General features: G+C 40.6%; 1 protein-coding gene and 1 long non-coding RNA gene across 2 annotated transcripts in view; both read right to left on the reverse strand.

Moving 5' to 3' along the window:
- The window catches only part of GUCY2F (guanylate cyclase 2F, retinal), a gene marked incomplete at its 5' end in the record, with an annotated part of 89,683 nt that extends 69,515 nt beyond the window's left edge, over nt 1-20,168 (reverse strand). The window contains 3 exons of the mRNA XM_082377796.1: nt 9,549-9,850; nt 19,171-19,921; nt 20,103-20,168. Coding sequence (XP_082233922.1) covers nt 9,549-9,850; nt 19,171-19,921; nt 20,103-20,168 — 1,119 coding nt within the window. The remainder of the gene's footprint in view (nt 1-9,548; nt 9,851-19,170; nt 19,922-20,102) is intronic.
- Nucleotides 1-21,701, reverse strand: part of LOC309620846 — a 589,684-nt gene that overhangs the window by 166,887 nt on the left and 401,096 nt on the right. The window lies entirely within an intron of this gene.

Below are 21,701 nucleotides of genomic sequence, written 5' to 3' on the forward strand. Positions count from 1 at the left end.
TCCTGTGAAACTTCCCAAATCTTGATCTAGTCCAGGGAGCAAACTTAGCTTGCAGACTTTTTTGTTTGGCTTGTTTATAGTTTCTTCTTAATTTCTCTGATCTTTTAACATTGGCATGCCGCACAGCTCAGTCCTTGGTCCTCTTCTCTATCTACACTCACTCCCTTGGTGATCTCTTCTGCTCTCATGGCTTTCAGTACCACTCTATGCCATAAATGTCAGGTTTACACTTCCAGTTAAGACCTGTTTCCTAAATTCCAGAGTCATATAGTCAACTGCTTACTTGGTATCTCTACTTAAATATTAAGTTTCAGTGTACCCAAAATCAAACTCCTGATCTTTACCCCAAACCTTCATGCTCCATTTATGAGTCTTTCCCATTTTTGTTAAAAGCTACTCCATTCTTCCAGTTGTTCAGGCCAAAGACCTTGCCCCAGTAACAGAGCATCTAATAGCAGAGCAGAAATCAACATCTCAGTCTCCTGAGTTTTATTCCAATGATCTCCCTTCACCCTGCTTTAACACACACTATAGACATAGGCATGGTGAATGGATGACATGTGCTGCCACCAAGGCATCCACAGTTAGTTGCCTAGCACACACTGAGGTCCCTTCAGGGGTTTTTACTAACTCCCCCTCCTGACATTCTCAGATGATCCATTTAATGGTATTTAGGATTGCTGCAAGAGTCTGCCTGTTTTCTGGGGCTTTGGTAAGTTATGACAATAAGTGAAGGCCGGAAGGTAGAGTATAAAATCAATACTAGTAAAACAAATGAGTAAAATACCACAGGGCAGCAAGACCCTGAGAGCAGGGAGAATGCTAGTATTCTGTTTTGAAAGGCACAGAGCCTTCTGGGAAAGGGACTGCATCTAACCTACAACCAAAAGCAAAGATTTAAACTCTTAAAAACATCATCCTCACCTCTGAGCTGACCCATCGCACAGAGTTTTCAGCTGACCAGCCTATGCTGCCCTTGGTGCTCTCGGATTGACCCCTGTTAGAGCTGACTGACAGCAACTCCCCAAGATGAACGAAAGCTGAAGCTTGTTCTTCAGGGTTCTCCAGCCTCTACCACATACCACACACATACACACACATGCATGTGTACACACACACACATACACACACACATACACGCAGAGCCACAAAAGTATGGTAGGGGGACTTGAAGCTAGGAAAGAACATAGCTGTAGCAACAGCATTTGGTTGCAAAAGAGGGGCTGTCACTATGCCCCACTCTCGCTGTGAGGCCTTAGATTTGTGTTCTAGCTGGTTTGTGTTGCCGTTTTACCTGCTGTGCCTTTCAGCAATGGTAATTGCCCCTTCCCATAAGCCAAAGGCATACTCTGTTAGCGTTGGTAACAAAAGCTCTGTAGTTGCAACTGCTGCAAATAATGAGAAAAAGAAGAGACAGGGGATGGGACAAGGAAAGTAAGGACACTCTTTACAACCCTCTATCTTGGCTTCTGTCTATAGTTCTAAAGAAGCAAGACAGGATTGGCAAGACCTTCTGTCAGGCAGATGGCCTTGTTCTATCACAGGCCAGAATGGTGAAACCACTGATGACTCAGTCTATTGGTTTGGAGTGCTGTATAGACCTGAGCCTGAATGAATGAATGAACTGTGAATAAATGAATGATAATTGAAACTTATCTTTCATTGTTACTCAGTGACTTTAGCTAGCTCTACCCTAGGCTTTTTTGGAGCTTGTATTCAAGAGAACAAGGTCTGGGTCAGGAGCAAGTGATATTTGAATTTGTTCAGTTTAATGGTTCATGGTGTCATCAAGTTGACTATCATCAGTTCCGATTTACTGTGCTTAAAAGACACAAAACGGGTTTCCAAAGAATTTTGTCCTTAGAAGTATACATTAAAACACCTGGCTTGGAAAGCACCAGTTGAAGGACAAAATGGCAACATCACCTTTGAACAAAAAGCCAGGTGCATACAGAGACCAAGAAGCCAAAGGGTAATTGAATTCTTGTTATTAAAGGTGGTACCTCCAATAATGCATGATCTCAACCCTTGGACTTAGCCAAAAAATGTCTAATAGCCTAATCTGTTTGATATGATACTCATGAAGATAACACCCTTATTTTATATAGAATGCAGTACAAAGACAATTGTAGCCACTGTAAGCTGCAGGCAAGCTTTTCTGACAACATGTCTAGTGGGCCCCATCCTGGAATGTTCCAGTCCTAACCACATCGCCTTCGGCTTAGCATCCCCCTGCCAAGCACCCATATTTATGGTAATGGAAAACAATAGGTGTAGGAGCTTAAGGTCCCCCGGGCTGGCTGAGAAATCCAGAGGATTTCTTTTGCTTAGCCAAAGAAGGCCACATTTGGAAAAAATATCCAAAATGTGTGTTCTAGCAATATGCATTTGTAGCCAATAGAATTTCATTGAAAACAAGCATTGGGAATACAATGAAAGAGAAGAATGCAGGAACTAAAACCTTATTTCAGAAGTCTTTTTGTGCCAAAATATAAAGGTACAAAGTGATAATCCTTGCCCAATCATGCTGAGACCAAATTAGGAAGTTTTTCACTGATGTCCCACCCACCCCCCCAATCTCTCCATTCTGATTTATTTTTCTCTTTTCACAGGTCCTCATAAAGCCCTATCACCTCCTATATCAGAGGAAAACAATCCATTCAAATCAAATACCCATTCAAATCAAATACCCATTCAAATCAAAGTATTAGTCACTTAGCAATGTTACTTTGAGTAAAGCACTAGACATGGGACACGAGGTAATTTTTTTAAAAGGCTAATGTGTGGTTAAATGGTCAGGTTATATTACTCCAGGTAGTAGACTTGGGTTGGAATCCCAGCTCTGCCACTTGCCAGCTGTATGACCTTGGACAAGTTACCTTGAGCCTCAGTTTCATCATCCATAAAATGGAGTTGATAATACCTAATTTGTAGGCTTGGTCTGAGGATTCAATGGAATCATTTATGTAAACTACCTGGTGCAGAATAATCACTGACTACATGATAGCTGCTATTGTTTGCATTTAAGAAGAGGAACACAGGGCTCTGGTAATATCATCATGGAAGTTAGTGTTCAAGACCCTTGTCTCAGTCTTGAATTTGTCACAAATATGTAATAGAGTCCCAGTTTTGGACCCAGTGTCCTTAGCACCCTGATATGGTAAAACTGTTCCCCTTCACTGGAGGAAAGATCTTGCTTCTATTTTGTTTTCCATTATATCACCAACAGAGTGTTTAGGACATCTTAATAATAAAAATAACAACATTAACAATAATAATGAAAAACATTTATTGAGGAATCATTAGGTGTCAGGCAAGCTCTTTATGTGTATTAACTTATTTAATCCTCACAACAACTCTATGAGGTAGGTACTATTATTGTTCCCAACCTAAAAATAATGAAAAGAAGATACAGAGAGCTTAAGTAAATTTACAGCAGTCTGTCTTCAGAGCCCATGCTCTTAACTACCATGTTATATCTGAGCTTAATAAATAAATGCTAAGTTAATTCATGGACTGTCATTAAACCCACCAATAAAAGAATATCATATATACCTTTTGTAACTTCTTTTTTTCCTTTCATGACTTCCCGATTAAAGATAGCAAAATCAGGATTTTTTTCCTTCACCCTCTTCCTCCTCTCAAACATCACTCCCAAACAACAAGGAGAACAAGAAACAGAAACAATAAACCTCCATATCTAACGGCACTAGAAGACAAGTATAATCTTGACCACAGAATATGAAGATAGAAAGCTGCTACAGGAGTGGTAACTGGTTTAGCAGAGTGGAGGGTGATTAAATCTAAGTATCTGAAGAGGGGAATATTGGTAAGCAACAAGCAGATTTGCTCCCTGTGAATCCTGGGAAGGCTTAGGAATTAGAGGCGCTATGTACAGAAGTGGAGGTTAGGCAGAGCACGAAAAAAGGGATAGCTTTGAATGTCTGTGTAAGGAACAGTTAGACTTCTGCCATCCCACTTCTACGAAGGAGAACCAGCTCTCTGCAGGAAACAGGTTAAACTGATTCAGAGCAGCTCCAGAGCTGGGACACTTGACCCAAATGACAGTGAGAGTGAGGTGGGCCATAAAAAAAGAGTGATGAAGTTAAAGTCTTCATACTTAATGATGAGAATCCCAGCCTACTTCCCCCAACATGGCTCCTAGAATAGTGACAACCAGGATTACAACTCCCAGGAAGGAGATTGAAACACTCTTCTCTGAAGAAAGTGACTAGCTCAAGAGGCAAGATCTACAGGTATTGGGAAAAAAAAAAAAAAAAAAACAATAGCTCGCAAGCCAATTGCCCTATACTGAAGCCTACAGGTCAACATAACCACCATGTACATACACTTTCAAATCCTCCTTTTAAAGCTTCACTCTCAAAAACATACAGATAGCCAGGATCATCAGACATTTAAGGTAAACTTCCAAGATTAAATAGAAAGACCAAAACAAAGAAGCATGAAAAATTAGGAACTGAGGAAAACACAAAGAGCAGGAGAAAACTTCAAAGAAATTATAATGAATATCTTCAGAGAAATATAAGAAAATACCATATTCAAAAACAGGATGCTATAAAAATAGAATAATCAAACAATAAGAATCAATTCTTGGAAGTTAAAAATATGATAGCAAAAATTTTTTTTTAATCAGTAAAAGAGTCAGAACACAAAATTGAGGAATTCTTCCAGGAAGAAAAGCTAAAAACAAAGATATGGGTGATACAAGAGAACTAATAATACAATTAAAAAATCAACCCAGGCAATCTTATATCCAACTAATAATATTTTCAGAAAGAGCAAAGACAATGTTGTTGAGGAAATTATCAAAAAAAATAACATAAGAAAGTTTTCTAGGCAGAATGAGCTTCTAGATTGAAAGGTCCCACCAAATATACAGCATAATACATGTCAAAGACCCAGACATAATCATGAAATTTCATTACTTCAGGAATAAAGAGTTAACCTTAAAAGTTTCCAGGGGAGATAAGGAGGAGTGAAAACAGGTTGCTTCAAAGGATCAGGAATAAGGATGACGATGGAGTTCTCAACACCTATGGTGGATATAAGAAGACAATGTGCCATGTCTTCAAAGTGCTAACAGAAAATAATTTTTAACCTAGATTTATATATTTAATCAAACTATCAATCAATAATGAAGCTAGAATAAAGACTCTCAGTGCAAAATTTCAAAAGTTTACCTCCAGTATACCTTTTTCAGAAGCTACTAAAGGATGCGCTCAACGAAAATGAGAGAGTAAACAAGAAAATGGGAGTCATGAGAGTCATGAATAGTGAATCTGGCACAGAAGAAAGAGAAAGCGAATTTCCAGGGTGATGAAAAGAGAGATCCTACCATAACAGCTGTATAGCAGCCTTAGGAAACAACAAGTTTAGATTGGAATAGGAGGACAGAGAGCCTCAGGATAAACAAATGAAATTGATAGGGATTTAACAGATTTTACTGTGTATAAAATTGTTTTGAGAGGATTCTACAGCTTTATCAGACAGTACAGAAAGACTTAGAAATCCAAATTAAGGTAAACAAATTAAAAAATAAAGTAATTATTAACTCCAGTAAAAATCAAAAGTTATACTTGAAATGAATTATTACCATAGTATACCACATGCATCATCTATGAATGATATTTAGACAGGTATAATGTTAAAAACACAAAATATGAATTTAACTAAAAATTGTGACATAACTATATTGAGGGCCTGAAGGAGGGTAAGGAAGTATATAAGTGCTAACAATCCTCAACTATAATGGGAAGTCAACAAATAATGTCCAAAACTGAGTAATCAAGAAACCAGTAGCAGTATGGTATTTAGAAATATAAATACCACAATAAAGAACTAAAAGACATGAAAGTGGTTGTTCCTGGTGAAGAGTGGGAAGAAGGCCTAGGAACTGCTTTGTTGTTGATACAAAACGTTTTAGCATTTCTTGACTTTTAAAATCGTGTGCATGCATCACTTTGATAGTTTTTTGTTTTTTATAATTTTTGAATAGGCAAGTATATAAACTAAAAGAGGATGCAAAGCACTTCTATAAGCAATATAGCCTATATATAGAAATTTCAATGCCACTGGAAGTTATTGGGCAAGGGAGAAATACAGCCATCTTTCTCATACATTTGTTTACTCATTTACAATCTCTCTTTCATTAGAATTTAAGCCCCATAAGAGCAGGAACAAGTGATATGCTAGTAAATGTTGGCAACAGCTCTATGAAAAGGGAAAAAGACTCTTATTTGTAGCATTTACCAATTTCTGTGGTGTAAATACTCTCAATGCCTGATTCAAGCTACCAACATGATGCCACTGAACACAGTGTTTGGCAAAGAGGCACACAATTGGCTTTTATGAACTGGCTCCAACACACTACTGACAAAAATCCTGTCTTGTTTACTGTTCTATCTGAAGTTCAGCATAGTGCATGGCACGTGGCAGGTGCTTAATAAATAGTTGTTGATCTGTTGACTGAATAGGAAAAAACCACAGGAGCCAAGGGATAAGCAAACATTGAGCTACATAATTTGATCTGAGAAAATACCATTTGGAATTCTGAAAGTGAGATAATTTTGAAAGCTGGAACTATTGAACGATTCTGTGCCAGTAATCATAAAACTTCAAGAGAGTAGGAAGTTCAGGTCAGACTGTAACTTAGATGCTAGGTCACCATCAACCAATAAGGTCATCCTGGCCCCAAAAAGAAAAGGTGGAAAGGAAGTAGCTATAAGCCAGGCACTCTGCTAGTCACTTCACACATATTACTTTGTTTAATTTTCACAATAATCCTAGAAGCTGTAGATCACTAACCCACTTTACAGATGGTAAAATTGAGACTCAAAAATCTAAGTAATGTGCCCAAGGACACGCAGCTAGTAAGAGTGAGAGCTGAGATTTAAACCTGTCTAACTTATTATCATATGTTCTTTCTGCTATACTAGCTCCCTTCAAAAATACCTTTTAGCAAGGTAACTTAGGAAAAAAGGGGGTTTTGTTTATCAGAGATGTGAAAATAATTGTCTCACTCTTCTATCATTCTTTGGTTATGAAAGTAAAGCCAAGGCACCTGCAAAGTGGGGGTGGAAATGTATCCAAAAAAGCTTTTTTTTTTTTTAATAAGCTTTAGAGTCTTTGTTTTCACTCTCTCTATTTCCTTGTCTAAAGTAGAGTACAGGTTGCCTAGCAACCACACTAATGGCGTCTTTTTTTACCTTAATTACCGTATGTTTTCCACAAGCTCAAAGAGATTGGATCAAACATTAAGAGTAGAAGGTCTGAATTTTTTGTATCAAAATATCTGCTCATACATATGATACACACACACACACACACACACACACACACACACACACACACACCTTTCTATTTCCCTCAATCCTGTGATTAAAGTAAAAAGATGACTTAGTCTTGTAACTATGTGATGCCATATCATTGGATAAAAAGTACAAAAATTCACCATATGATTGCTTGCCTATAAATACACCAAACAACTGGTTTGAGCAATCATTCTTAGCAGTTTGAGGGATTCTTGCCTTTCTTGACCAAATCAATGAATTGTTTTCAATTAAACATGTGTGTGTCTCCTAAAAGAAAGATTTTTTACAAACATATCTGTGGCAATAAAGTTTAAATCCAACACTGTTAGTATCTCTGCTGGTCACTTTTTTTTTATTAGGACAAGGATCTGCAAAATCTTTGCTATCAATACTCAGGACAGAAAGAGATTAAGAAAACCTAAGTTTCATCTGAATCATTTATTCAGGTAGAGAGGCAGTGCACAGGATAAAGGAATAAATAGTATACAAAAAGGAGAAGATCATGGAGAATGTGAGTGTTAGGCACAACCACCAGCCTACCTGATAGCCTTCTTCCTTGCTAATGGAATCTCAATTTTTTGCACACTTTTCCAGCAGCCATAAGGTCAGTCACGATGGTCTCATTCCTCTTTCTAAATTATTAGTTTGGGTATGGGACACGATTGTGACCAGGAAAGTGTGGGGAGAAGTCTGCTTGAGGAGCATTTGGGCAAGATTTCCTCACTCTTAAAAAGAGACACAAGAGAGGGACATTCCCCATTTTTGTCTGTAGACAGTTGCACTTGGACATGATGTCTGGAACTGTGGCAGTCATCTTGGGACCAGGAGAAGAACCAGATCATGAGGGCAATCTAGCATGCTATGATTGTAAAGTGGAAAGATGAAAAGAACCTGGTTCACTGATAACATCACTGAGCAGCTGAATTAACTGACCCTAAAGCCCCCATATCTTCCAGTTTGGAAAATAAAACAATTACTTGGGCCATTTTGTGTTGAGCTGTCTCTTAGTTACAGCCAGAGCATTATAACTAATACATTGTAACTAATGTATTAGTTATAACAGAACATTATAACTAATACAATATGTTAGCAAATGCTAGAATTTTTAAACTTATTGATGGGCCATTCTGAAAATGACTGCCTTCTACATCTGGCCTCTAACTTATAAAAACCCCCTCTGTATTTTTTCTAATCTAACTATCTTTGGCCTTCCCATCTTCCTCTCATATTCCTTGTCTCTTTTGTATTTTTCCCTCTTTGTTTTTGTCTTTTGCCCATTTTTTGGTCCATTTCATTTTTGTCCATTCATTTCCTTGCTTTCATCCTGTCCCCACTGCTTTTCCTTCCACTAGCCCTCAAATGGCTGTGATTTGATCTGAAATATGTTTATACATATATTCATGTATACATACATAAATATTATTTCTTGTATATTATTAGGGAGGAATTCTTCCCCATTCCAAATGATTCCTTTCATATAGAGATAGCTCTACTAGCAAAAAACACCTGACCTCTTCAACCCCTTACTCATTCCTTCCCACAAAGGAGTGACTTAATCTGACTGGTTAGTTGGGAAGGAGAACTAAACAGATGTAGCCCAAGCCCTCCTAACTTCTTTCTCTCGGGAGTAAGCTCCACTATGCTCTTTCAGGCTGTACATTTTACAAAAGGCATGCCCTCACGGGGCAGAAATATAGGGGTCCAGCAATGCTGGTAACTAGATGGAGAAGTCTGATCAACCCTCAGATTCAATACTGGGAAACTCAAGTGCATATAGACAGAAGCCGCATTCTCCAGTACCAGCTTTATCAATAATAATGGTAATATCTTCCTATATACCAGCTCTCTTATTGTTGAATTGGTTCCAAACTTGGGTCAGAAACAAGATTTCTTTTTACTATGCCCCCTTGAACGGCACTAGTATATATTAAAGTTTTGTTTCCCTGTTCTTAAACACATTTTATTTCTTCTTCATGGCTGTATATGTTATCCTTGCAGGTTGCTTGAAGATAAAAACAAAAGCAAAAACAAAAAACTCCAATAATGTATCTTTGTTTTATAAATGTTTTCTGCAAACAAAAGGTGTTTTTAATTTGTGTGTGGTTGCCTGCTATTGACTGAGTTTCCTATGGAATAGAGGCACCTGATAGGAAAAATATTTACCTTCCTGATTTTTGAGGTTTTCTGTTCATGATTAACTTGTGAATCTGCACTTACTTGATCTGACTCCAGCTTCTCAGGAATTTCACCTCTAGCTGCTGCCTCCATAAAGGCTTGATAGAAGGTCTTTTCTTGGGACTCCACTGTAATGGTCAACACAGCATCATAGGCTTCCCGGAGTTTTGGATTGTTCCTTAGAACCTGGTAGGGGGTATGCTTATAAGGTAAACTGTAGAGCAGGGCATCATAGGGAACAAAGACATAGGTTCCATCAGTCATTTTCAGGTCGTGAGCCCATTCCAAGAGATGCGTCTGAGTCTCTCCCCCAATCAAGGTCGAATGCATACACATGATGATTACTGAAACCGACAAAGCAGGGAGGTTATGGTGGCAATATGTTAGTAAAATATAGTACCAAAAACTACAGATTGGGAGAAACAAATAATTGTATTATAACCAATTTTTAAATGATATCTATCTTATGTCTTTAAGATGAACAAGATGTTGAAACCCTGAGTTGAGGCTGAGGTATTTTCAGGGACGCTGATTAGGCAATAGGGAAAAATCAGACATGTCTACAGGCTGCAGAGCCTAGTACTAGACTGGAATAAACAAATATAGCAAGTGCGAGGTAGCATAATGAAGAGGCTTTGGAGTTGGAAAACCTAGGTTTATATCCTAACATCACCAGTTACTAGCTGTATACCCTTAGGTAAATTACTTAACCTCTCTCTGCCTCATTCATAAAATGGAGATAGTAAATATGTACTTCATGGGGTGGTAGTGATGACTGAAGGGGGAATACGTACAATGGGCTTAGCACACAGCGCTCAATAAATGGTAGCTATTATTATACCTAAGAATAAAAAGGCTAGAGGGAGAAGATGGGTGATATTCCCATAGCCACTGTTGCTTTTTATTGCCTACCTCCTACAGACATACATTCCAACAGATGTTGACCAACTGTTCCCACCCTTACCAAAGCCATTATAGACAATGAATGGCACTAACTCACACTCCGCTGTAAATGCTACTAATATTACAGGTGATATGTTCAATTTTTAAAAATCCAACTTCCCTATAACTGGAATTACTTTGCACTCACTTTAATTCTCCCTAGACTTATGAAACTATGTTGCTTGGCAAGGCTATGCTAGAATAGAGTGGATTAGTGGAGGCCACGGTTGAAGAATGGCAGCTAGATCATGAGAGTGAAAGTCTTATATCCAATTTCGCCCTTGGCATGCTAAATGAGTTTAGTTTAAGCCCACTTGTGCTTCAGTGCCCACATCTTTAAAATGTAGATTCCAATGCATTTCACAGGTACATTGAGTAGTTTAATTAGATAATGCCTGGCAAGTATTCTGAGCTCCTTGAAGAAAGGCAAAGACCCTAATGCCTTTGGTAAATATTAATTATACATGCTTACATGGAACCTTTAATCTCAGGAACTGAGTATGCTTAAACTACGTTCAATGACTGGTCTTTGGTATTTACGTATTGCTTCATCTATTTTCAAAAACCTTCTTTGCACTTGTTAGATACCCTCAGAAAATTTCCCCTTTGAGCCAGAGCTGGTACCCTTTATTTTTTAAGGTGTACCTAGTAAGTTATGAAGTTGATTTAGATACCAAACACACACACACACACACCATAACTTGAATTTTTAAATGACCATTATTAGCTCCTTCAATATAATTACCCTGAGAGGCTCTATATGTATTCTGATGCACAAAGTATTCCTTTGAATACTCTAGGGATATCTTTGGAGCTAGTTCTTGAGCCACACGAGGAATTCAACCTCCCTTGTTCATAATCACGCATTGTATGATGGGAAAATGGAGTGACAGAGAGGTCTAACAAGGCAATGATTGGATTTAGAAAGAGAGACTAGAACCCAAGGCCCCTAACTCCGTAAGTTTGGCTACACCATTAAACATGAATCACTTTGGTCAAATTAATTCAGTAACATGTCCATTGAGGGGAAACACTGAGTTTAGTCAGGTGCTTCGGGTAGCTGGTCAGTTCTTCCAACAGTATCTTTGGCAAGCGGGTCAGTATTGGGATCTTCTACAAAAACAGAGATTAGATTATGAGACCAAGGTTACCCAATAGAGGTAAAATTCATTTAATTAACTTAAAGGAATATTAAAATTACTTCCCTGGATGGAAAATATTAAATAGAACTAAGTGCTTTGTGTTGGTTGAAATACAGCAAATATTTTAACATATACTACGTGTATTGGGCGCTGTGGTGTGCCAGTCAGATGCAACCCTCAGGAATGAAGCATTCATTCTTCTAGCTGCTGGGAATGTTTGGAGATAATAGCCAATACCTCTCAGGGGATTGTCCTCAGCTGAGGAGAACCACCTCTCCCAAGGTTGCATCTCCTCCATAGTGTGTTGGAGCTGGCTTGTGCTGGTTCACAAGAGACTATGGTTAAATTTTCAGGGATATTATGAACTAGTAAATGTCATGTTGGTAGCTTGAAATTGGCCATGGTGGGTGTTATAACACCATGGAAATTAGCAAATGCTACAAATCAGGGCTTTCCCCTCCTCCCCCGATAAACTGGCTATTAAACAATTATTATCACATTGCACCCCTTTCTCTGTATCTGCCTGTACCCAATGACTGGTCAATATGGAGGCATAAAGACCAACACTCCTTAATTCTGGACAATACTGAAGGGCCACCCCAGCTCCAGAGCTCCCACTGGGACTGGCTGGGACCTTTGTTGTGACTGCATGACAGTTTAATTTTTCTCTTTTTCCAATCCTACTGCTGCCTCTCCGTCACAGGTGTTGTCCTTGAAAGCATTCTCCCAATAAGCTTCCTGCACACCGATCTCCATCTGCCATTCTTTTTACTAGGGTACCAACTTGTGACACTGGTTTAGAGCCCCACTGTACCCTAAACTGTCTTCTGTCATGGCAGTTACAAGATTCATTGCCCTTATTTATTTATGTCAGCCTCTACTATGAAACCATGAGTTCCTTGAAGTCAAAAACTATTTTATTTCTGTATCCTGGTACATATTATATACCCAATGAACAAGGAATGTTTGAAACAATTTCAGAAAGAAGTTTTGTCAAGACCTTACCCTCCCCTTAATTTTCCTTTCACTGGCCCACACAGAGGACATTTTGGGCAGAGTCAGAATTTTTATTACTGGAAAGACCCTTTGAGACCATCTAGCCTGTCTTACTCCCCCCATTATTTTACAGATGATGAAATGGAAGCCTCAAGAGGGAATGATCACAAGCTACTCTATTTTTTGCAAGGTAAGACTTTGCCATCGAACACGATTAAAACAGAAAGCATAAATACTGAATTCAAACAGCACCATCTTAATTTAATAGATTGAGTGCTTTGTCAATAGGGATTTGTAGATGCATCTGTTCTACATGATTATTTTACTAAATAGCTTTATTATCTCAAAATGACATTCATTAAAATGGGATTTTACCTGTAAGTTGTCAGGAAAGGATTAGCGGACAGAAACCTTAAATCCTTGACAAGACCTGGGTCAACAGGTGATCACTGAGTAATATTAATTTGTAAGTTTCCATCCTGATTGTTCACAGTCAAGCCACTCTATAGCCTAAACAAGGACCAGGAGATACATCCTCCTGAGATCCCATCTCACTAGGATATGATATTAGCACTTTCTCTGAGCCACCTGAGCTCCACTTGAGTTGTCTAGTAGCTATGTCTTCATACTGTGGTACCCACTATAGCAGGCTGCTCAGGACCCTCTCTTTCACCCTCAATGCTAGCAGCAGGAAATGTCTAACTCTAGGAGAAGCCAATTCCCAAGTCACTCAATTCCTACCTCTCTTCCTATATTGAAATACTCTATCCAATACTTCCTCGAGGTAGAGGAACTGTGTTTCTCCAAAAGCAAATTTTATTTCTCCCAGATTACTGGCTATGGAGCGCTTGGTGGAGGAACCTGAGCCCAGCTTCACACCTTGTGAGATGAAAATGGTTTCACTAGCTATTGCTGAAGAAGTTCTTAGAAGTCATATTCATGTTGTGAGCCCACAATACTGCTCCCAATCCACAGAAACCCTCCATTCTATTGTCCTTAATTTTCATTTTAATCCTTTTGTGACATTTCCTACCACCAGCCTTCATTTTAACCTATTCCGTGTTAACAAGTGTTGAGAGATGGGAGAGTAAGCAGGCCAGAGGAGGAGGGGGACATACAGTGTGATTTATCCCAGGTCTCACATTCCCCCAGGATTCAGCCCCATCTGGCCACACTCTGAAACAAGTAGATTCACGCCTTCCTCCCCTCAGTTCTCCCCCATGCACTCTATAAAATGGATACATAAAAAGAGGGTGGGAGGCTCTGGAATCTGCATGTTTCCCAACCACCGCCCAAAGTGTGATTCAGTACAGGAGGCCCTCAAACCACACTTTAAGAACACTGTAGTACACGATGTGTGGCTATTTCTATCGACTGAGGACACTGCACACATTTTTGGCCTTAAGTCCTGAGACCACCACTTACTTACCTGCCACCAGTGTCAAACTGGTCCAAGTAGCTCAGCATGGTGTCAGACACATATTACATTCAATGGCCATGCTGTCTGCATCAGATCGTGTTTCTTCATACCCAGTAAAACTGTTATTACAAGTACTTTTATTGCTGCCCAGCTTATGTTTTTAATATTTCTCCATACTTTGCAACGTATGTTTTCTTCAGCTTTTCCTAAACTGCTATGCAGGTAAGGGCTCTTAAACGCAGGAAGCCTAGATGTTTAGAGATTTCCTCCTGGGCTGGGTCTTCAATAATTCTATCATTACTGACAGTGGACCCATTCAAGAGAGCAAGTTGTCCTTTCACCATTTACATTTACTTACATTTATCTATACCAAACTGTGTACCAAATTCCCTATCAGCACTAAGGCTCTTGGCCATAGTATTACAGTATCACTATTCTTATTACTGGAGGAAAACTGGGGCGATACTTGTTACCTTGAGGCACTTAAAAGAATTTCATCAGTGGGCCCAAAAGTTAAGAGAGAAAAATGGAAGGGCTAAATTATACACCATGGGACACAGGATGTCAAGTGAGTATGCTTTAGGGGCGTCCCTCAAGTGGACAGGAGGCAGGAGAGCATAAGTCTTTCATTAAACCAGTGATGCTCAAAGTATGGTCTCTGGACCAGCAACATCAGCACCACCTTGAACTGGTTAGAAATGCAGATTCTGGTACCCTATCCCAGCCCTCCTGAGTCAGAAACTCTGGAGGAGGGACGCAAGCCCCCCAGGGGATTCCGATCATGCTTAGGTTTGAGAGGCACTGCTTTAGATCAACCTGAATACATATCCTAGTTTTCACACTCACTAGCTGTGTGACCTTAAGCAAGTTATTTAACCTCTCTCAGCCTCCAAAGTCTCATTGGTGAAGTGCATTAAATAGTAATTGGCCTTACTTTACAGGGAGGTTGCAAGAATTGAATGAGATGGTCCGTCCATATAAAACCCTTGCAAAATGACTGGCATATAATAAATTCTCAATAAATATTAGCTATTATCATTGCTATTATTATTATTGGGGGTTTTTTATGTCAAGAATCTTCAATAGATGGAAGAGGCCAGCCAGGTCTCTGACAATGAGGTAGTAATAAAGTATCTGATTTTGGAAGAACAGGAGAAGGACATTCTGACTGTGTCCTAGTTACCGAACATCATACTGTAATGAAACATTCCCAATTTGGAAGGATTTAAAGGAATCCCCAAATGGTTCAACAACCTTGTAAACCCAAATTGAAAGGATTTCACAATCAGCCAAGCATTGATAGGCAAAAAGGTGAGGAGAAGGGAGGAGGGCTCGAAATAGCCATTTGAAAAGTTCTCTAAAGAGCTTTTTAGTGGGGCCTCCTGCTAGTCTTTGTGAGAATTAGCAAAAGAACTTCTGGGAAATTGCAGTCCCCCAGGTGCTCTGCCTGGTGAGTGATGCTCTTTTGTGCCATTGGATCCAAATCTCCAACAGGACTCATGGTTTAAGGAGCAGAGAGTGAACTGAATTGTGGCCCTCATGCCCACTCAGCTAGATTCCCTTGGGCAGGGAAAACCACATACAGCAGCCCTGTCTGTAAGCTGAGGCCTTTGTCCTTGATTAATATCTCTCCTATATGACTTTGTCAGAAACAAAGATAATTGGTAGTTGCCTCTGAAGCGTAAAGGAAGTGAGCTGACAATCTGGGAGAGGCTGAATCCTGAATCCCCCCTTCTCTGGGACTTCATTTACCCCATTCTTTGGTGTTAATAATGCATACACCTACCTACTTGTTATGTGAGATTCACAGCTGTTGTAAAACTTGGAAGAAAATACCTTGCTCCTGGATAACCCTGAGGATTAAATGACATTATCTATATGCAAATACCTTGTAAACTGTAGAGAGCTGTTCACATGTAAAGTGGTATTATGGTTGCTTTCATTGTCTCAATGGCAGCCTCTAGTAACACCCCTGCTGTTTCCCTTTCCAAGAGCCCACAACCATTATTATTGTTATGATCATCTTTACTATTAAATTTTATCATTGTCTTGCTGTTGTGTAAGCAAAATCTAGACCAGTTTCTGAGAAAGACATTCCTTCTGACTCCAGTAATGTGCCAGTGATAATTGGAAACATAAATTTACAAGGAAGAGAAGTGGCATAGCAGCTCTACCCTCCCTCCCCACCACTATCTCTCACTGCCGCCACCACTGCCACTGCCACATGGGGCTTTGGTCACTGTTATCGTGAGTAGGTCAGACAAAACCAGTCTTCCAGCTATTTCCATTACTTCCAAATATTGCCAGTCCTCTCCAAAGGAAGGGATCCCTTTCCACTATATTTTTTACATCATAAAAGGTCCTTCTCTGAAGGTTTACTTGGGGGTCCACAGTGTTAAGAAGTAGCCTCATACCCAGCAAAATAAGGAAGAGGCCAGGCACTGCCTTCCTCAGCCCTTCTCAGCTGAGGTCACCACAAAAACCTTAGTGCTTTTTCAGTCCCAATAGTCAACAGCTAGGAATACTTTCACAGGCTCAGTCCTACCAGTTGAAAGGGGCTAGAAAATCAGCTAGAGATTTGATCGAGTAGATGCCGGATCTGGTGTATTGTAACCGTCCTCACTGCTCAGTTGGCCCAATCCATACTCATTAACTTCTAGCTCAGTTTCTCACCAGATCTCCCATTCTCTGATTGGACTGGAGATGTGCCCTGAACCCTAGGCCTCGCGGCTAAAGTCCTGATACTCTTATTTAAATTCATACTCTGAATCCTGCTTCTCATGCTCCTATTGGTTGGGGCACTAGTCTCAATGGATGATCAAGTGGACAACAGGCTTATCTTGCTTTAAGACTCACTCCCCTTCTGCAAGTCCTCCTGTCACATCCCATCCATCTCTTGGAGTGCCCTCAGATACCAAAAACTAGCTGTGCCAAGTGTGGGTACCACACACGCTTTTGGACAGTGCACACTCAGGTGCCCGAGGTCCCACTCAGGTCGCAGCTCAGCCAATGGCTCACTTTCCCTGCATCTGCCCCAACCTACCCACGTTCTGATTCATGACGCTGAGGTCCCAGCACGCCTCACCTGAGTCTGGCTATGTTTTGTCAGAAACCCGGGGCAAAATCTTGGAGAGGAGAGCTTTGTCTTCACTCCCTTTTATCTCCCTTTCTGAGTCCCTACTGCGTTTTCTGCTGCTTTTCTCCCTACCCAGGGTCTTTCTTTGCTGCATAACCACATACCTCCCTCTCTAGGCTTCCAGGCTCCTACCCCCTCACCCCCATCTTAAAATTTTCATTCCCTTAGCGAGCTGATCCACACTGCTATACAGAAAGCAATCTGATTAAACAAAGTCATATTAAGACAAAAAATTGTCTGGTAACTTAAAGTAGGGAACATTTATTTACATTTTCTTGAACTTGAAGCAGTGGTTCTTGACTCTGGCTACATTTTACAAGCACCTGGGAAGCTCTTTAAAATACCTTTGCTGGGGCCTCACCACAGACCATCAGAATGTCTGGAGGTGGTACTCTGGCCCCAATCATTTTGAAAAGATGTCCAGGTATTTCCAGTGTGCGGCCAGAGTAAGAACCATTGACCTAAAGGAATGAATCTCTAATAGTACGGCGATAATCTGTACATTTGCTACCTCCCTGCCTCAAAAGAATTGTGGGTGGTAAACACTCAATCCTAACTGCTCTCAGTCTGACAACCCAAAGAGCTTCAGGGCCTGGATTTATTTAACATTTCATGGTAGAGGCCAAAATGTCATTTCAAAGAGTATACTATTTAGAATGGGTGGGATGTGAAACACTCATGGAATGTAAACTTGCAGGAGACATTGGGCTTCATGAAGATTTGTAACATATTATAAAGTTATGATATTAAATATGTTAGCCTGTTTCTGGCATGATTCCTCCCTGGAAATGGTTTTATATCTTTAAAAATAATTCTGTGCTCTGCTTTGAAAGTATCAAGCTCTATTATGAAGTAATCAGAGCCACACTGATTGCTTAACATTTATAGGATCTTGTAGACTGGAGCTGGAAGCAGACTACTATAGTTCCTGGAACTAAAAATTCTTGCCCTCATCCTCCCATAATGATCATAATTAAGGTCCAATACTGGAGACACTTGAAACTTAAAATGGGCTTCTGGGTATAGGCCAGCCCTAAGCTGGACCATTCTCTAACAAGTCCATTGTTATGTTAAGGAAATGACTGGGACCAGGTCTAATCCTAGAAGTAATCAGTTTGACAAGTAGTTCCCACAGATCACTGCTACTTTCCAGAAAAAAGGTAAAGTGGAGATTAAAAACTTAGAATAGAAAAAAAATCAAAACCAAGTGTCACAAAGGCTTGCAGTATGTATATGTAAAAGACTTCCATCTGATTTAAGAGGGCCAGGAAGAGCCCTCCCCTTTCCCAAAATGCACCCAACTCGCCCTGGGTCAGTGGGTCAGTCCTTTGCTTTACACTTGGTTCATGGTCTCTGCAAGAATCATCTTTGAACATAAAACTTCTCTTGGGAGGGGAAAGGTTACAATTTAGGCAGGCTTCTCATTTTAATATGCTTTTATTTATCAGCTAGTTCCCTCCATATCGGCTCGTTGTGTGCTGCAGAGAGAGAAGCCCTGCTTTCAGGGAGTGGAAAGTGAGAAGGGGTGGGTGTGCATTTCTGAGTCCAGAGAAGACAGGTTCTAAGTGAGATGTGATGACACAAGGGCACTGGGCACCTATGAGGGAAAGTACCCAGAAGGGAATCAAAGGTAAATCTCCCTTCAGTGACTAGAACAGACAAAAATAGAGCTATAAGAACACCGCTTCTTGGCTGATCTGAAACTGCTGGGGTCCTAAGGGCATGGAGGGTGTGTGACCACAGTTGCTCTTGATGCTAATCTTCCCCCCCACCCCAGGTGCTGAGAGCCAGCACTGGCACCCAAGGGCATTGTAACCACAGAGGTCTTTGTACTTTTATTCAGTTCATAAAATAGGCTCTGTTGAAGCAGGATAGTCTTGGGGCCCGAGTGTGATTGAAAGGGGGCAAATGCATGAAGAACTGGAGAGTGATGTGCTATCCTAGGGTGTGAGGATAGGAAAATTTTGGACATTGTCATATCTTTTCACTGAAGCCACATCTAAAGCTGAGCCAGGAGAAGGCACTCACTGAGAATTCTGTCTGCCTGGCGAATCCGCTGTAGAGCTTTCTGGATGCTTTGGCTGTCTTGTCCTGTGGTCAGGACGACCCCTACAGATAGGCCGCGGCTCCGAAGAGCACTTGCAACTCGATGGGCTGTATGCACCCAAATGTCTTCATCTGAGGAAATGACTCCAGCGTGAGCCCACTGGAAATATTTCATGATGGTTACCAGCACCCGGATGGGAGAAGGGAGTGTCCGAGAAAAGGTCGGGTGGCTATTTTTATTGTCTAATTCATAATTCACACAGGCCCAAGAGAAAATCCCTTTGTCCCAGCTGTTTCCCAGGAGTGAGGCTGCCTCACAGTAGCCAGGGTTGGCCGGTCCAATAAATCCTGAGGCCATCTGGTGGTGGGAAATGAAACTGGATAGAGCCCTGGAAGCCTGGCAGTCTTCATTGAGAATCACGTATTCAAAAGAGTAACCCAGGTCAAACGATGGGTCCTTGTTGATCCGCTCAATGGCTAACCGAGCGGCAACCTCTGGCAGGGCCTTTGAGAACAACGGATCACAAGTCCAAGGGCCCACCACCCCTATCTTGTAGGGGGTTGCCCATACCTGCTGTGGGAGGGACGTAAGGGCCAGGAGGCACAAACACCACAGGAGCTTGAAGGATGCAAGGCCATGGTGCCCTCGCTGTCTTCCGGGAGCCGAAAACCAGAGCATAAGGTGAGAGAAAGGCCAGGGTCCCAAGAACAGAGCCGTCCTGCTTCCAGCAGGCTAATGAAGAAATACTGGAAGGTGAGGCAGCTGTCCCGAGATGGATACTGTTGTTTCCAAATGCCTGTCAATCAAAAGAAAAGGTATATTATTCACATTATTCCTGAAACTTCTGGAAATAACAGTTATGAAAGAATGGCCAAGGAATGGCAGTCCCTAACTAAAAGTTTCTCTCCCCTACCCTGACCAAAACTTCTCCTCTTCCTCTACTTCCTGTAATCCTTATCTCAGGAGACGGCGCCTCCATCTACCCTTCATCTACTTGCTCTGGTCAGAAACCTGGTAGTCAGCTGAGACTCTTCCTTCTTCTCTGTCCCTCATTCAATCCATCACCAAGTACTGTTGATTCAACTTCAATAATAGTTGCTCATCTCACAGTGTTGTAAGGATTACATGGATTAACATACAGCAAACACTTTTAACAGGGTTTGGCAGGTCATTAACTTTATATTTGTGATATTTTTATCATTATTATAGTTTCAAATATGTCCATTTTTCTCCACCACACTGCCCTCTTGGGGACAGGCACAGATGTAAATAGATAATGGCGAAGCAGAGTAAGAAGTGCTATGATTGAAGTAGCCCAGACAGAGGAAAACAGAGAGGATCACCCAAACCCAAATTTCAGGGGAGGAGAAGAGGGAGGAGGAGGGACGTCTCTCTGAGTTAAGTATTGAAAGAAAAGTTAGCCAGGTGAATGGGGTTGCAAGGGGGTTGTTGCTAAGAGCCTTCTAGGCAGAAGGAACGATACACAGTAAGGCCCAGAGGTTATAAAAGGAAAAGGATATATTAGATTCTCACAGTTCCAAGGCATTTGTTTTGCTCGGGTCTGTGATGTCAACCAAGGCAGGGGCCAGGTCACCAAGAGTCCTATATGCCATTCATAAGTTTTTAGATTTAATCCTGTAGATAATAGTTTTAAGCAGAGAAATGATATAATAAGATTTTCATTTTCTGAAGATTACTCAAGTAGCAGTGTGGAGAATGGGTTGAAAGGGGACAAGACTGGGGGCAGGGAGACCAGTTCGGAGGCTGTTGTAGTAATCCATATGAGAAATGATGGCAGACCAAGAGAGTGGTAGTAAAGACGTAGAAGAATGGAGATGAATTCCACCAAGATTAAAAACATCAAAGAGATTAAGAAAGTAAAGCCAATAATAACTTAGTGACTGACAAGATGTAGAAGGTAAGGGGGAAAAAGGAGGACTCCAAGATGATTTTGGGCTAGGCAACTGGTTAGAAAATGATATGTCTCTGAGATAGGGAACACTAAAGGAAGGGGTGGGAAATATAAAGTATTCTATTAGACACGTTGAACTGATGATGTCTGTAGAATATCCAAATAGCAAGATCCAGTTGACAATTTGACATACTGGATCTTGTAACAGAAAGCTGAGCCAGAGATATAAATTTGAATGTAATCAATTGATAGAGGGTAATTGAAGACATGGCAGTGTATAAGATCAACAAAAGAGAGTTGCAAAGTAGAGAAAGAAGTCAGAGGACAAAATCCTGAAAACCCACAACAATTAAAGGTCAGGCAGAGAGAAAGGAGGTTATAATGAAAACTTCCATGAAAAGTCCAGAGAAACAGCAAAATCCAGGAGACAGTGGTATCTTACAACACAAGGAAGATGACACTTTGAGGGTGAAGATTGTTTATCACATCTCACACTCCTTTGAGAAGTCAGGTGAGCTAAATATAGAAAGGTCTCTGTCCATTAGATTTGGATTCAGAGAGTAAGGCTGCAAGTGGAAGGACGCACAATGAGTCAAAAAT

Source organism: Balaenoptera borealis, assembly GCF_965194805.1.
Source record: "Balaenoptera borealis genome assembly, chromosome: X".
NCBI lineage: Eukaryota > Metazoa > Chordata > Mammalia > Artiodactyla > Balaenopteridae > Balaenoptera > Balaenoptera borealis.